This window comes from Osmerus eperlanus, chromosome 19, assembly GCF_963692335.1.
Source record: "Osmerus eperlanus chromosome 19, fOsmEpe2.1, whole genome shotgun sequence".
Classification (NCBI taxonomy): domain Eukaryota; kingdom Metazoa; phylum Chordata; class Actinopteri; order Osmeriformes; family Osmeridae; genus Osmerus; species Osmerus eperlanus.
In genome coordinates, this window is record NC_085036.1 from 4,976,956 (window position 1) to 4,991,686 (window position 14,731).

At 41.0% G+C, this 14,731-nt stretch overlaps 1 protein-coding gene across 1 annotated transcript; it reads right to left on the reverse strand.

Annotated features, from left to right (window-relative positions):
- Window positions 1-8,149: 8,149 nt before the first annotated feature.
- Window positions 8,150-12,987, reverse strand: LOC134039293 (piggyBac transposable element-derived protein 4-like). The gene is made up of 2 exons (XM_062485065.1): window positions 11,014-12,987; window positions 8,150-8,499 (listed from the first exon to the last, which is right to left on the reverse strand). The coding sequence occupies exons 1-2, from the start codon at window positions 12,455-12,457 to the stop codon at window positions 8,180-8,182; spliced, it is 1,764 nt and encodes a 587-aa protein (XP_062341049.1). The 5' UTR covers window positions 12,458-12,987; the 3' UTR covers window positions 8,150-8,179.
- Between the last annotated feature and the right edge of the window lie 1,744 nt (window positions 12,988-14,731).

Here is a 14,731-nt window from a genome sequence, read left to right on the forward strand (position 1 = left end):
TATACAGAGCCAAAATGATGAAAATTGTGTCAATGTCCAATTATTTATGGACCTAACTGTATATTGGCCTAAATGTATGCTGGCTAAATAGTGTTCTAATCAGTCCTTGCACACCTGCACAGCCCTTTTACATGACCTCTTAGGAAAAGACACATGTGCAGTTGCATGTAATGTGCAGTTGGCCCAGAAGTGTGGTCACATTGGGGGATTGAAGGATGTTGTCTCTCATGGTTGCTGTATCTGGGTGATCATCCACGAGAGTCTGTCTTCTCTTCGGAGAGAAAAAGGCATATCATGAAACAATTGAAAACCTTTCCTACCAAAGATATGTATTCAAGCCCTGTACAGCCAGATACAGTGTACCTATACTGTCAGAACTTCACACATTAATTAGGAAAAAGGAGAGTTAGTCCAGAGTTTTATGAAGTTTGTCACTTACTAAAAATGTGCTCTTCTTTATATTATGTGCTATTTGTGTATTTGACATCCTTGTTTTGTTTAGAGTTTTTTAGTCGTAAATCATTTTGTTTAGTCAGCTATATTGGCCTAAATGTATGCTGGCTAAATAGTGTTCTAATCAGTCCTTGCACACCTGCACAGCCCTTTTACATGACCTCTTAGGAAAAGACACATGTGCAGTTGCATGTAATGTGCAGTTGGCCCAGAAGTGTGGTCACATTGGGGGATTGAAGGATGTTGTCTCTCATGGTTGCTGTATCTGGGTGATCATCCACGAGAGTCTGTCTTCTCTTCGGAGAGAAAAAGGCATATCATGAAACAATTGAAAACCTTTCCTACCAAAGATATGTATTCAAGCCCTGTACAGCCAGATACAGTGTACCTTTACTGTCAGATACTGTCAGAACTTCACACATTAATTAGGAAAAAGGAGAGTTAGTCCAGAGGGAAAATGTCTAAAAGAATAGATTTCTAGATATATTCGATGTAGTACAGTTTTTAATAAATCAATTTTGCGTTTTTGTCTTTGTGTACGTCAGTATCTGCTAGTATGTACAAAAGTGTGACATATTATTATCAATTACTACTTTTAGGGCTGAGCTAATTTATGCTAAACTCTCTTAAACTCAGCCCTGTAAAGTATCTTATTTTACTCAATACCTTTTGCACTTTGATCAAATCTCCTAGACGTAAAGCATTTTTGTCAAAAAGTAACCGGAAGAGAACTTATAACCATCAAAAGGTGAAAAGGGTTATATGTGTGAATACAGTTTCACATTGCATATATGCATGGTTTTATTTGTGGGTCTGGTACGAGTTGTAATTGGACACAAGACAAACAAGCAGTAGAAAATGTTCTGCTTGGTAGAATATTTACAGTACATGCTAGCAGGAGGACCAATGAGAAAGTGAATCATATTCATAGTTAGTAGGTTCACTTCAGAGGATTTGCCTCTTAAATTAAAATAATCTGTCACAGCCTACGGATTAAAACTCAAATTAGATTAGGCTCCAGTGTGATTAATAATGGTTCAATCTGTGACTGGTCAGCAAACTTCTGACATGTAAAAAGACCATTAAACCCAAGAAAATACACATTTGCAGAAATAATTTAATGCTGCCCTCTAGTGGGAAGACCAATACAGTCTTTCCCCCCAAAAAGGCCTTTACATCTGCTACTACATGAATAAACTTATGTTTTTCTTTTTTTTATCCAAGCACCAACTGCAGCAAGTTGTGTACAGTGTCTCACCTTAGGGTCCCATCACATTAAGAATCACTTTACTCTTCGTAAAAGCCTTATGAGTCCTTAATGGTTTTGTCGTTCTGGCATTCGACATGTTGCTTTTGCTCTCCAGCAGACTTGCCAGCACATGGCTGTTGTAGAATAAGCAAAACATGACTAGTCAAAGTGGTTAATCACAAGTCCCGTTAGCCTTGCTTTTATCCATCTATTAATCCTAATGGGTTTCTAATAGACAGTGTCATTTTTTCCAGGTCCTTAGTGTTAAAGAGCCGGTCTGTCTGTTTATGCAGCCACACAAATGGTCATGGTTTGTTTTTGAACATTTAAACTGTTCATTTAGGGGCCTAGTGGTTTTGAGTGAATGTTGCCGTTATGCAACATACAGGTGAGCAATAGATGGTCTCTTGGCTTATTTCAACTTTAGAGAAGGTAATTAATTGAAGTCATTAATTCTGGAGAAAAAGGGGGAAAGACTGTGAATGTATGGCTGGTCAGGTTCTCCACCTGTTTCACATTATTGGTGCTTCCATGTGTGTGTTGAGTCACGGTTGCAGCTTGTAGTTAGGGTTGGGTTTGATTTGGTCGGCCAGCTGGCTTGTGTGGGGTGTCGATGGGTGCAACTCTCCTTTCACCCAGAGGTGGAAGAGCAGAAGGGGGGAAATTCAGTCTGTTAATGCTTCTCACTCTCTCTTGTTCACACACAGACACACTCAAACACTCTCACCTTAGGCCTTAATATTCCTCGAATAGGTAGCAGTACTTTTACTGGTCTGCCCCTATGAGCACCATTGCTCCCCCTGCCATGTGGAACACATTTAGGGCTCAGGCCTGGAAATCCTGTGTGAATCCAGAACCATGCCTCTGCCTCTGACCCATTCCCTGTGCGAAGCCCTGCCTAATTAGCCTTACTTAACCTTGCAGACAGGCAGTGTGTTTTCACAGACAACAGTCTACTAAAACACACACACGCTGCGTTCAAATGACTCCATGGACAGAAGACAAGGGCAATAAGAGCTGAAGAAATTGTTCCTCTCATGGAATTACCAGAAAGAAATAAGAAAAAATGAAAATACCGATCCCTAAAATGAAAGAACGCTTTCATTATCTTTTACCACACACACACACACACACACACACACACACACACACACACACACACACACACACACACACACACACACACACACACACACACACACACACACACACACACACACACACACACCAGATGACTGATTCCAGGAGAAAACAATAGCTAATTGTTGCTGGTATATTATTCAACAAGTGCACCATTCTCTGCAGAGAGCTGAGGTAACACTTCTGATGAAATCCAGACCTTCTATCAATACTCAAAAGGACTGAATACTTGCTCTGGAAAATGTAGCTTTGCATCTTTAATATTGCAGCCTCTTTTATCCTGGGGCCCAGACCCCTGGGGACAAATACTTCTTAGTCAGTTAGGAGGCCCCTAGACCTCTCTCTAGTCCCGATGTCAGACATATGGCTTCCGGCTTTGTGTGCGTTGTTCAACAGATGTCATCACTGGGTAAGGCAACCCCAAATTGTGCACACACACACAGATGTGCACACATGCATTGGCACACATGCATGTGCGCACAATCACACATTGGTGCACGTACACACGCCTCATGTTAGAAACCCAGTCACATAAACAAACCCACACACTACATAAAACTGTTAATTTGTCTGAGGTAATCAATCAAAAAATAGTTTGAACTTGACAGGCTTACTGCATGATTTTGACAGAAAAGCTTGACTTTTTACCCATACCCATCAAATTACACACATTTTTGTAAGTGCCTTCATTAACAAATGAGTGTTTAAAGTTTAGGTAGACAAAAGAAAGTGTGCAGATCTGACAGCTCTGCCATAATGACTTGAATCCTGTGACTCTCTGTACTATAGTTAGGTTTACATCCAGGAAAATTGCATTGCCTGTTACTGTAAATATGTCCAATAAATGGTCCAAGTAAATCTCAAATAACTTGTTACAACATTGTGGTGTCTGGATACACTGGATATATATATAAAGGGAGTCAGGTGGCTGAGCGGTTAGGGAATTGGGCTAGTAATCAGAAGGTTGCCGGTTTGATTCTGGTTGGGAAAAATGACGTTGTGTCCTTGGGCAAGGCACTTCACCCTACTTGCCTCGGGGGGAATGTCCCTCTACTTACTGTAATTCGCTCTTGATGAGAGCGTCTGCTAAATGTAAATATATTGATTGAGTACCTTATCACTATAATTTTCTGATAAGTATGAAACAAAAGTTTTTTTTTTCTAGTTTCCAGTTGGAGTTTGCCGCTATCTTGATCTTTATTCAAAGTTTGTTCTCTTAAACTTTCAAATATCCACCTGCCACACCATCAGTCCATGCCTGACACATTTCAGCACTTCCAATGACTTGACCCAGAGAAATAGAATAAAGAAAATGGAAATTAGGCAAGGATAAACATTGATTCACTCACCCATCTGCTATCTTTCAGAAAACTTCCCAGAAAGACCTGAAATCCAGGTGGAAGGTCTTTCTGTTATTGCCCAGATGGGACTTCCAACAGGTAAAGATAACAATAAATGGTTTATTCCACTAGTTCAACCTTACACTCCCCTCCCTCTGCTGGACTACCTCTAACTCTAATTTCCTCCATCTCACCCACTTTCAATAAACAGACAGCGCCTGTTGCCCTCCCTCAAACCCAGAAAACAACCATCACCATTAAGATTTATTATGGTTCAGATACACAGATAATTAAACTACACCAGATCGGTTTCCTATGTTTGTAAGTGAGGGGAATATATCTGTCAGGATCATTTTCTGGTTCCTATTAATAAATGTGGGTCCAATTACATGGTGAAACCGACATTCAGGTTTTTTTCTTCCAGTTTTGTCGCTCATGCTTTATTTCAACAAATGTCTGTAAGAAATTATACTGATTATCCGCATTGAGTCTGTGTAGTATAAGCCCTTTTTGTTTAAGCACATTTTTGGTGGAAAAACGAAAACAAAAGTCAGGTAGACAGTCTTAAAGTAATAATTTGTTTTTAATGAATGCTATTGTTACATGTTCAAGGAATAGTCTACGTATACAATTGAAATGGGATTATATTATTTGGATAACTGTAGACAGCTGTCATGCTCGTCTGCTTCACACCTACAACAAAAATCTTTATCCAATCAAAAATTGTTAAGACCCCAGATTGAGCTTGTCTCTGTCTAGGTGTAGGGACTCATAACAAACACCTAATTAAAAAAATTAAAGCATAGGATTATTGGCAACAATACTCCAGGGAACTACGAACGGCGCCAAAGAGAAAAGAAACCCCAACCTCCCAACCAAACAAATCTAAATACATGTGGTGGCACTCGTTCCTAACCTGGTGTGATACAGTTTCTCATAATTGCTAAAACACATTTCTTGAAACAGTCACCCATTTTCTCAAAACTGTAAACACAAAACCTCTTCAAACACTATTTACAAAACCTCTGAATCCTCTTGCAAAATGAAACTTTCCCCTCAAAACTGTTTAACCTGTGCTCAAAATCAAACTTTCGCCTCAAAACAGATTTACCTGTGTTTAAAATCAAACACTGCTCTCAAATCATAAACAAAGTGATCAAAATAATATACACTATCAGGCAGTCAGTAAACAATACACCAAAAAATAGAAAACACATTGTTCAAAACATGTAGTTCTCAGGGGGAAGTACATTTTTAATCTCAAAACAAATTTTATATTTATCCATCATTGTCTTTTGATGAACGAAAACATGTTCTATCATAGTAGCTCAAAATTGATCAGAAATTACTACTCTGCTTTTCTCTTTGCAATTTATTTTGTTCTTTCTCCACCTTGTACCCATATACAGTACTGTACCCTGCATCTCACGACTCACAACTCACTCTTGTTCTTTGTTGATATGAACTTGCAACCAGTCAAAATCTATTGAGCAGTCAGTACTGTTACTGTAACAAATGGAAAGCACAATGTTCAGGGCCATACAATTTGTTCATTGTACAGTATACAGCCTCCAATGCAGTATACAATACTAAAAGGGACAAAAATCAGAGGAGTAAACATGTGACCCCATGTGCTTCTTCTTGTCTTTGGGCTGGGTCAGGCCAGAGCACTTCGTCGACATCACAAGCAATATTTTTCCACCTTCAACAACCTGTTTGCTCTCCGAACTGGCTTATATTGGTTGTGTCACATCATTTGAAACAAGTGAAATCAATTTTGAGTGGTTGTGTTTTGTCAATGACATGTTTTCTCTATTTGTATTTGATTTGTGTTTACCAGGATGCATTAGAGTGCAGAATGTGTTTTGAGAATGAGAATGTGTTTAGAGTTTTGCTGAAAAGTCTAAGTGAGATCTGCAAATTGTGTTTTACCATGTGAAAGGGTTTAAGGTATTGACAACAGACTGCCCAATTAGTTAAATGAGTTCAGGCAACTGAGAACTTTGTTAAGCCAATGAGTTTTAGTGTTTTAGCAATTGAGAAAAACTGTAACAGAGACCAGTCGATACATGCCATGGGAAGATAACCTACCCCTCGTCCCTGTATGAATAAACAAAAAGTACTATACTGAGTATATGCGACTAAATTAGTAGTAAAGAAAATATATATACACAAGGACAGAAGTATAGCAAACTAGACAGAAATTAAGATTCACAAGTACACACAGGATAGCCGACTTTAGTGGTAACAAAAAAAGAGTAACAGGTAAGATGTTGACTGACAAACGGAAAACAGGTGAAGTTTAAATCGGAGACAGATGAATATCCGAATGGATGGGGACAGTTGCACTGATGATGAAGAATGGAGCTGATCAACCAATTACAAAGGGACACCTAAAGTATGAATGAGAGGGAGGGAGAAACAAGAGGGAGACAAAACTACAACACACACAACAATATGGACTATATGGACAGACTACAAATACAGATATAGAAACAAGTGTCCATAACACAGATGGATGACATTATCCGTCCTATTGGTATCTTAAAGATCCTGTAAAGTAAATTCCATGTTTTGCTTCAAAGTACATTATATACGTGTGAAATGAGTTCCTGAAAGCATGTGCAAAGCTAAAACTTTGTTGCACTGAAATGTGGAGTTAAACCGAAGAACAGTTTCTCTTCCGTTTACAGATCAGGTTTTAATGGACGGAGCCAAAAAATGCCCTATCTACGTCATTTTGCCCCATCTACGTCAGATCACTGAATGGCTCCTCCTGCTGTACTGTTATTGTAGTTTACATCAGCTAGCTAGCTAGCTTCAGGATGTCTCCCACGACCCGCAACTGCATCTTCCCTGGATGCAAGAACTCCAGCTGCGCTGCAACACCATTTAAGTTCCCTGTTGATAATGAAAGGAAAAATAGGTGGATAGATTTTGTGAAGAGCCACGCTCATGGAAAGCTTTGGATAAACTCCAACAGCCGCCTCTGCGCCACTGATCATTTCACGGCGGACAGTTTTAACATGGACCAGAGACAGACGGGGTTCACCAACACACGGCTTCTCTTGCGGAGCCGTACCGAGCATCGCCCCCCCGGCCGTTCATCCTCCGGTCGCACCTGGACCATCCACCGCCGCCAGCAGTTCATCACTCAGTTCTGTGTGTTTGTTATAATTATACTAGATAACTTTTCGAGAGGTATCTCTGCTATAATTAGTGCAAACCGCTAACTTGATATTAGGCTACTCGGTGTAGAATGATGGTATTTTGGTGAAATGGTAGCTAATGTGCTAGAAGTAGTTGGAGAGCTCACTGTCTGCTGTCTCTGCTGTAAATGTTTACTCCTGTGTTACAGCTCAGGGGAATATTTCATTTATATGCATCTGTATGTTTCACTCATTGAACAAATACATTCTAATTCTATACTGTTTTGTTTGGCTCTATTATAAGTAAGCTACCTACGACCCATTATCTGGGTCGTAGGTAGCTTACTTGAGAGAGGCGGCGCCTTCCAGTGAGGGGGCCGAGCTTCAGCTCCTTCAGGCGACACGCCCCCCCAGTCTCGAACAGAGAAGACTGATGATTTTCTTACGATTTCAAAGCCTAATTTAACATACTTGTCTGTGTTTTTTTTTCATTCGAATTTGGATGGGTAGTTAATAACACATTATTCTGTGGTGTGGTGAACTTGAAACTCGTTTTTAATTCCACTTTACAGGATCTTTAACCCTTGTGTTATCTTCGGGTCATTCTGACCCATCAGTCATTGTGACCCACTGTCGTATTGCGACAAATTTACCTCATACAAAAACAAAGTGAAGCATTTTCTTTTAACTGTCGGGCTGTCTCAGACCCCCCACATTGCAATGGTTAAAAGAAAATTATTTTTATTTGTTTTTGTATTGGGTGAAATTGGGTAAACACAACGATGGTTCGTTGTGAACCTTTGGGTCATGTGACCCGAAGGCAGCACGAGGGTTAAACAACAGATTGCTTAAAAATGTTTCAAAGTATGGTACTCTTCGAAACATGGAAAAGCACACAGGGCTGTCTTGCACGGCTCACACTGGTACTTTGTAACATGCCTTTGCTGTTTTCGGCGTGTGCTTGTCTGGCAGACTTTGCACTGGCGTCTCGTCTTCCTGCCCTGGTTAGCTGTTTGAGGGATCTCGGATGGGAAGTGCCTGGCTTTAAGTCGAAGGGGAGTGTCAATACTAGGCCGGCCTCCAACAGAACGACAACGAGCTACGTGGTGATCCATCAGCAGCTCTTTCATCAGTTGAATCCTGAAGTCCCTGTAAGGGATCACCTTCCCTATGGATCAACGAGTAGATAGAGTGAGTGAAGCAGGTCAATGAGAAGTGTGGCTGTACAACACTGTGACTAGAGATGCTCCGATCCGTTTTTTTGGTGCCGATCACCGATCACTGAAATCAGTATCTGCCGATCCGATAATACCGATCACCGATCACGGTGTCGATTGAAGCATTCTATTCATTGTGTAGCATTATTTATGAAATTAAATATTCTTAACAACATTGGTATTGTATTTTAAGTATTTAAATTACGAGACGAGAGAGTATCATGAATTGACAACCATCCGTTCTATTGCAGGGAACGTGCAACATTCCAGTGTAGAAGCTCTCTCGCTTACTATAAAATGTGTAAATAATAAATATTAAAATAATAATACAAATATAAATCTTTAAATAAAAATCACAACAATAGAATCACATGTGCAACATTCCACTCTCTAGAGGCTCTCAAGAGAACTTGGAGCTTATACAGTAGCTTTCCTGTGGAAAAATAATACAAACTTAACTGTAACATAAACAGGCTATAGCCAAATATTCAATATGTTTCAAGTCAGTCAGTTTCAAATCAATTTGTCTGCATTTAGGAGGAGATAACAGACAGAATAAAGATAAAAGGTGCACAGGAAGTCAGCAATTAAACAAAAAAACAACATGTATATCTATCTGTAGTGTCTCACTCACTCACTCTCACATCCTTTACTCACTCTCTCACTTCACTCACTTCACGCACGCACTCACTCGGAGAGGGGGCATACTAGAGTTTTCAAACCTTACTTCTGATTAAGCAGCATCACTGGAAGATTTGCCTTGATAAATATAAGCATATCAGCATTTTTAGGAGTCAACCTGTTCCTCTTCTCATCTAAAATATGTCCTGCTGTACTGAAAAGTCGCTCGCTATCTACACTTGTACAAGGTGCGGAGAGGAAGACTCGTTCTGATTGTGCGAGAGCAGGAAATAGGTCTTTATTGGCCTTCCAAAAAGAAGTGGCTGTCCGTGACTGTTTTCGTTCGAATGAGGGTCTCACAGAGTAACGTCGCACGTGTGATTCTGAAAATTCCAACCGACTATTTTCAGATAGGCAAAAACTATGACAAACGCTATAGTATGGCTTCAAAATGTACAATTAGAGGCTAACAAGTAACACTAGCAGATAGTAGCATTGCTACGAGTATTATGCTAGGTAACTGAAGCTAATTAAAGCTAGCTAGCTTCCGTTTTGGAAAACAAACTCTGGTGGAAGCGTCGGAAATATTTAGAACTCACGCATCTAAAGGTTAAAGAATCATTTCTTACCATTGGCGGCCTGAAATGCCTATCTAACGTTTTATTGAAACATTTCTGATAGTAGTTCTCGCAGATTTTATGTCATCTGATCGGCCATGTTTGATTGGCCGTTTTGAGAACGCCGATCAAAACCGATAATGGGAATATCGGCCGATATGGATCGGCGCCGATCAGATTGGAGCATCCCTAACTGTGACTTTTATGTTGTGTATTATTGTACAGTTTCACACCCGGCACCGAGATGTTCTGCACCTCCAAGGCTTGTTTATTTGTTGCCTTCACAATATAATTATTTTGCTGTATCTTGTTATATGTTAATATGTACCAGGGGTGCAAACTCATCAGGGATGAAAAAGGTGACAAGGATCCGAACCCCCTCGGGGGGTCCGGGGCATGCTCCTTGGGGAATATATATTTTAAAATATATATATATATATTATATATGCATAGTCAGTGAACACTCTGAAATGAATTTGAGGATTATAGGTCACATGACCAAAAAGCTATTGAAGTTTGAAGGTTTATTTTGAATTAAGAAATCATTTTTAATAACTTGAGGTGAAAATGAAAAAAATAAAGGCTGTGCAGCATGAATGCATACATCTTCAACAGTTTAACATTATTTTGACGCTCTTAGTTCATGTTGTTGAGAAGCTATTGACTTTTGAAACGTGTAATTTGTTGATGGTCCCTAAACATACGCTTTGTTTAGGCAGCCAAAAGCATTGGCTAAGCGGACGGTCGTAGCGGTGCTAACACCGGTTAAAATAACACAATACTGGGCGTCCGAATATCTGTTGAATATCCAACTTCAAACCAACTTTACCACGGTCATTCACCAGCCTAAAATACAATACAATCAAATCATCTCTGTCCATGACTGCACCTTTAGCTTGCTCTGGGTATGTGCCCCACACAGGTATAGCAGAACTGCCCGCAATATAGTTAAACTACGTTGTTATCCCCAAAATAGCACGAATTAGCATTTCGTGGGCACAAATTCTTTTTTTTTTCGGAAGTCATGTCTGGGGCTCCGTAAATTAGACCCGAAGACTCGAAATAAAAAGCGTGCGTGTCATGATAACATTGGTTGGCCAAACGAACAAGCTGGAAAAAATATTCATGACAGCTTGCGTTGGCAGATTACTTGGAGAAAGTTAATATTGTGAATACTATTGTTATAAATGTTCATTCGATGTTATTAATGTACATTAATTCTCTCACCTGACAGTTTGCGATGGACAATGTAGCTATTGAGGACAGCGGTGTCGATCAGATGGAAAAATATCTTCTTATACCACTTGTTGGTTTTTCTGATACACTCCACAAAACTATTGAGCATGTCAGACTTGTCTACAGCTCCCATCTTTTTATTATACTCCACAACACAGGTTGGCTTAATCCTCTTCTCCCCTGTGGTATAATCCCTCTTTTTTGTGGGTGACATTGTGGATTTGTGGATGGTGGAAAGAAGGTGTACTTCCCTCTTGTCATGCCACTTGACTGCCAGCTGATTCCCATTTTCTTTGAACTCCACATCTCCTTTGCTCATCTTGCTAGTGAAGGCTGGCATCCCCTTCCTGTTTGCCCGCACGGTCCCACATGCCCCCGTGCCAAGAGAAAGAAGGTGCTGGAAAAGTGTCGGATTGGTGTACCAATTGTCCACATATAGGCAATGGCCCTTTCCCAGGTGTGGAGTCAGTAAGGTCATGACCACAGACCCAGCAATCCCAAGCCCTTCATGATACTTGACATCACTGGTCAAACCCGTATAGATAATCAGGTCCTGAACATATCCAGTGAGCACATCACACAGCAAAAAAAACTTCACCCCGATCCTGTGCTTTTTTCTTGGTATATATTGTTTGAAAGCCAACCTTCCCTTCCACAGCATCAGGGATTCATCAATGCACAGATCTCTGTATGGCACAAACACTCTATTAAAGGCAGAGATGAGACCACTCTGTACATCCCTGATTTTATACAGGGGGTCGCTGACATTTTCTATTTCTTCATCTACAAAATGTAGGCAACGGAGGAGAACTAGGAAGCGGTCCTGGGAGAACAGAGACGTAAAGAAAGGGGTCATGACCATGGGGTCAGTGCTCCAGTAGTCTCTCAGGGCTGACTTCTTCACAATGCCCATTAATAGAATTACCACCAGGAAAGAGTACATTTCATCGACAGTGGTTGGCTGCCACTTTGCCAGTTTCCCCTTCACTCCTGGAGCCACGTTCTTTTTCAGCTGCAAGGCATAATTATTTGTTGCCTTCACAATATGCTGAACCAGTTCCTCAGTTAGAAGCATTTTAAAGCACTGTGCCTCAGTTTGAGATTCAGGGTGGATTTGCACCCCGCAATGTTGCTTCTCAAACACAACTTCTGGTCCAGGGGGGGTGAAATTTCTGGCAGGTCTCCAGCTTCTGGAGCTCACCTGTTCAACTCCACCTGACGCTACAGGCTCTCTGCCTCCATCATCATCAGGAACATCACAGGCATCCTCAGGCTCAGTTTTTACAATGGCTGCAAGATTGTCGGGCAGACCATCGTCATCACTTTCACTGCAGCTTGATTCATTCTTAAAATCACCCTCATTATCAGAATCCAAAAATATTTGTTTAATCTCATCGTCTGTCAGTTGCTTTCTTTTTCGAGGGTTAACAGACATTTTAGCTTTAGTTCGCTAGATGTATTACACGTGACTATAGCTCTGTGATATCTTTCAATATCACCGTTAGAGTGAGTATTAGGCTATTAGCTATTAGCTAAATCCTATAGGTAGTAGGCTACACTGCGACAACAGTGTAATATGCTAATAGAGCTAAACCAAAACGGACAAGGTACACGCGATACTTGAAACGCCAAAACAAGGAATGCAATAAATAATATAGGCTATTAGCCTACCTACTTAGCAAGTCAACAACAAAAGCTGTAGTCAAACTGCATGCGATTTTCCAATAGAATATGCTCAGAATTCACAGGAGATATTATTATGTAGACGGTATCACGACGTTTGTTTAGATACGCGAGACGCTTAATCGAGACGTTCTGGTTTTCTACGCCATTATCAGCGCAATACAATCCATTGTGGATTTAAACTGTACAGCCAGAGAATGTCTAATATAGGCTCTGGTACAGCGAATAGGACAGAATGTACACACGAGGGTCATCGTATCTTGGAGGAAGCAGAAAGGCATGCATGCATGCATAAAAAAAGGCATGGATGCAGGAAGTAGTCATGGTCGTATAAGCACGGTATTTTTGGACGGAAAATATCCACAAGACAACTAATACAACATGTTATTTGTGGGGGAAACCAGGTATAGCCTGCGTGTTGTCTGTGGGTTCTGGGATCAGAAATCTGTCCTTTGTCATTTAAAAATAAAGTTATAGAAAAATATGTTATATCTGGGATCTTGCATGAATCAGCCTAATGCTAGGTCACAATTTTGATAATCATGGTAGGCTATAGAAAGAAACAAAGATGTTAAAACGACCGGCGAGAGTTGCCGCTTGCAGAGGAGTTAAAGGGTCATTGGCTACAAAACCGAGTTTACCTTGTCAAAGTTGAATAACGACAGTTCAGTGGTTAAAATGGACATACAGTGAACCTCAAAGTCCATTAACACCTCTTTCCTATGCAAATCTCACAATTAAAAATTCTATCTGTAAAATGGTCGGTTTCGAAAAAGGCTCCACCTTTTTTGGCTCTGGTCTATGGGTGCCAGGTAATGTTAACAAAGCTAGCGACCGTTGCTACGCCTATGGGGGTGATTAGTGCCATGCAATGTTAACAAACCTAGCAACCGTCGCTACGCCTGACAATGACTGCCACCGCTACGCCAAGCGTCTGCAATCTCTATGGAAGGCCTAGTGGGCAAGTATTAAGACACCCCAGTGTGTCAACCACGCGTAATTAACACCGACTTAACACCGTCGGCGTCTTTTGCGCCTTGCTTGAGGCGGCCCCGTCTCAACCACGCGTAAAAAACGCCTTTTTTATGGGGGGTGACAAGTGCCCTCGCACGCCCGAACAGCATACAATGTATACTAGCTTTGCCCACAATGTGCGTGTTGTCTCAGCCTTTTTATCATTGGTTCCCAATGGGGGTGATGGCAGCGACGTGGCGACGTAGTACGTGAGGGAACTTTGATAGCGGCGACGTAGCGGCGACGCTAGCTTTGTAAACATTGCATTTGAGCGTGTGACGTGTAGCCCGTCTGCTATCTCTGCCACCGCTACGTCAAGCGTCTGCAATCACTGCCACCGCTACGCCAAGCGCCTGCAATCACTGCCACCGCTACGCCAAGCGTCTGCAATGTCTGCCTCCGCTACGCCAAGCGTCTGCATTGTCTGCCTCCGCTACGCCAAGCATCTGCAATTATGTGGATAGCTAGGTAGATAAGCAGCTAGCTCAACACAGAGCCATAGAAAAAGAGAGTTGCGACACACTTTGATCTCACCGACACGTGATCACGTGGTTCAAGTAGCTCGCTGTAATTCCAAAAAACCCCACTGCTGTCAACCTGTTTGAATGGTTTTCAATTAAGCTGGCCAACGGAAGTCGCTTTCTCAGGCAAATGACGAATGAAACAGGCTCGGTTAAAGAAATCCGATATTCTGGCTATCTTCAGCAGACTCGTATCTACAAAAGGCAGTCCTCCCTGACGCTTTTGGTGTAGAATGGAGTGACATACAACATTGTGAACACTCACTGCCAGTGAAAAGCTAGAACTTTTTTGTCACGTGGTTCCGGTAGCTCGCTGTAATAAAAACAAAAAACCCACTGCTGTCAACCTGTTTGAATGGTTTTCGGCGGGACAGACAGCGATTCACGGACATTTTCGGTATATTAACACATAATGTCAATTGGTTACTGGTGTGTTGTATCATGTATGTCTGATACTTTATTAACATTTATGTATTACATTAACTTATAAT

Bases quoted from the DNA above. Each gene is read 5' to 3' on its own strand.
- LOC134039293 (XM_062485065.1), bottom strand. From the start codon at position 12,457: ATGTCTGTTAACCCTCGAAAAAGAAAGCAACTGACAGACGATGAGATT. The intron at 8,500-11,013 runs GTGAGAGAATTA...GTTGATCCATAG, and splicing joins TGTCCATCGCAAACTGTCAG to GGAAGGTGATCCCTTACAGG.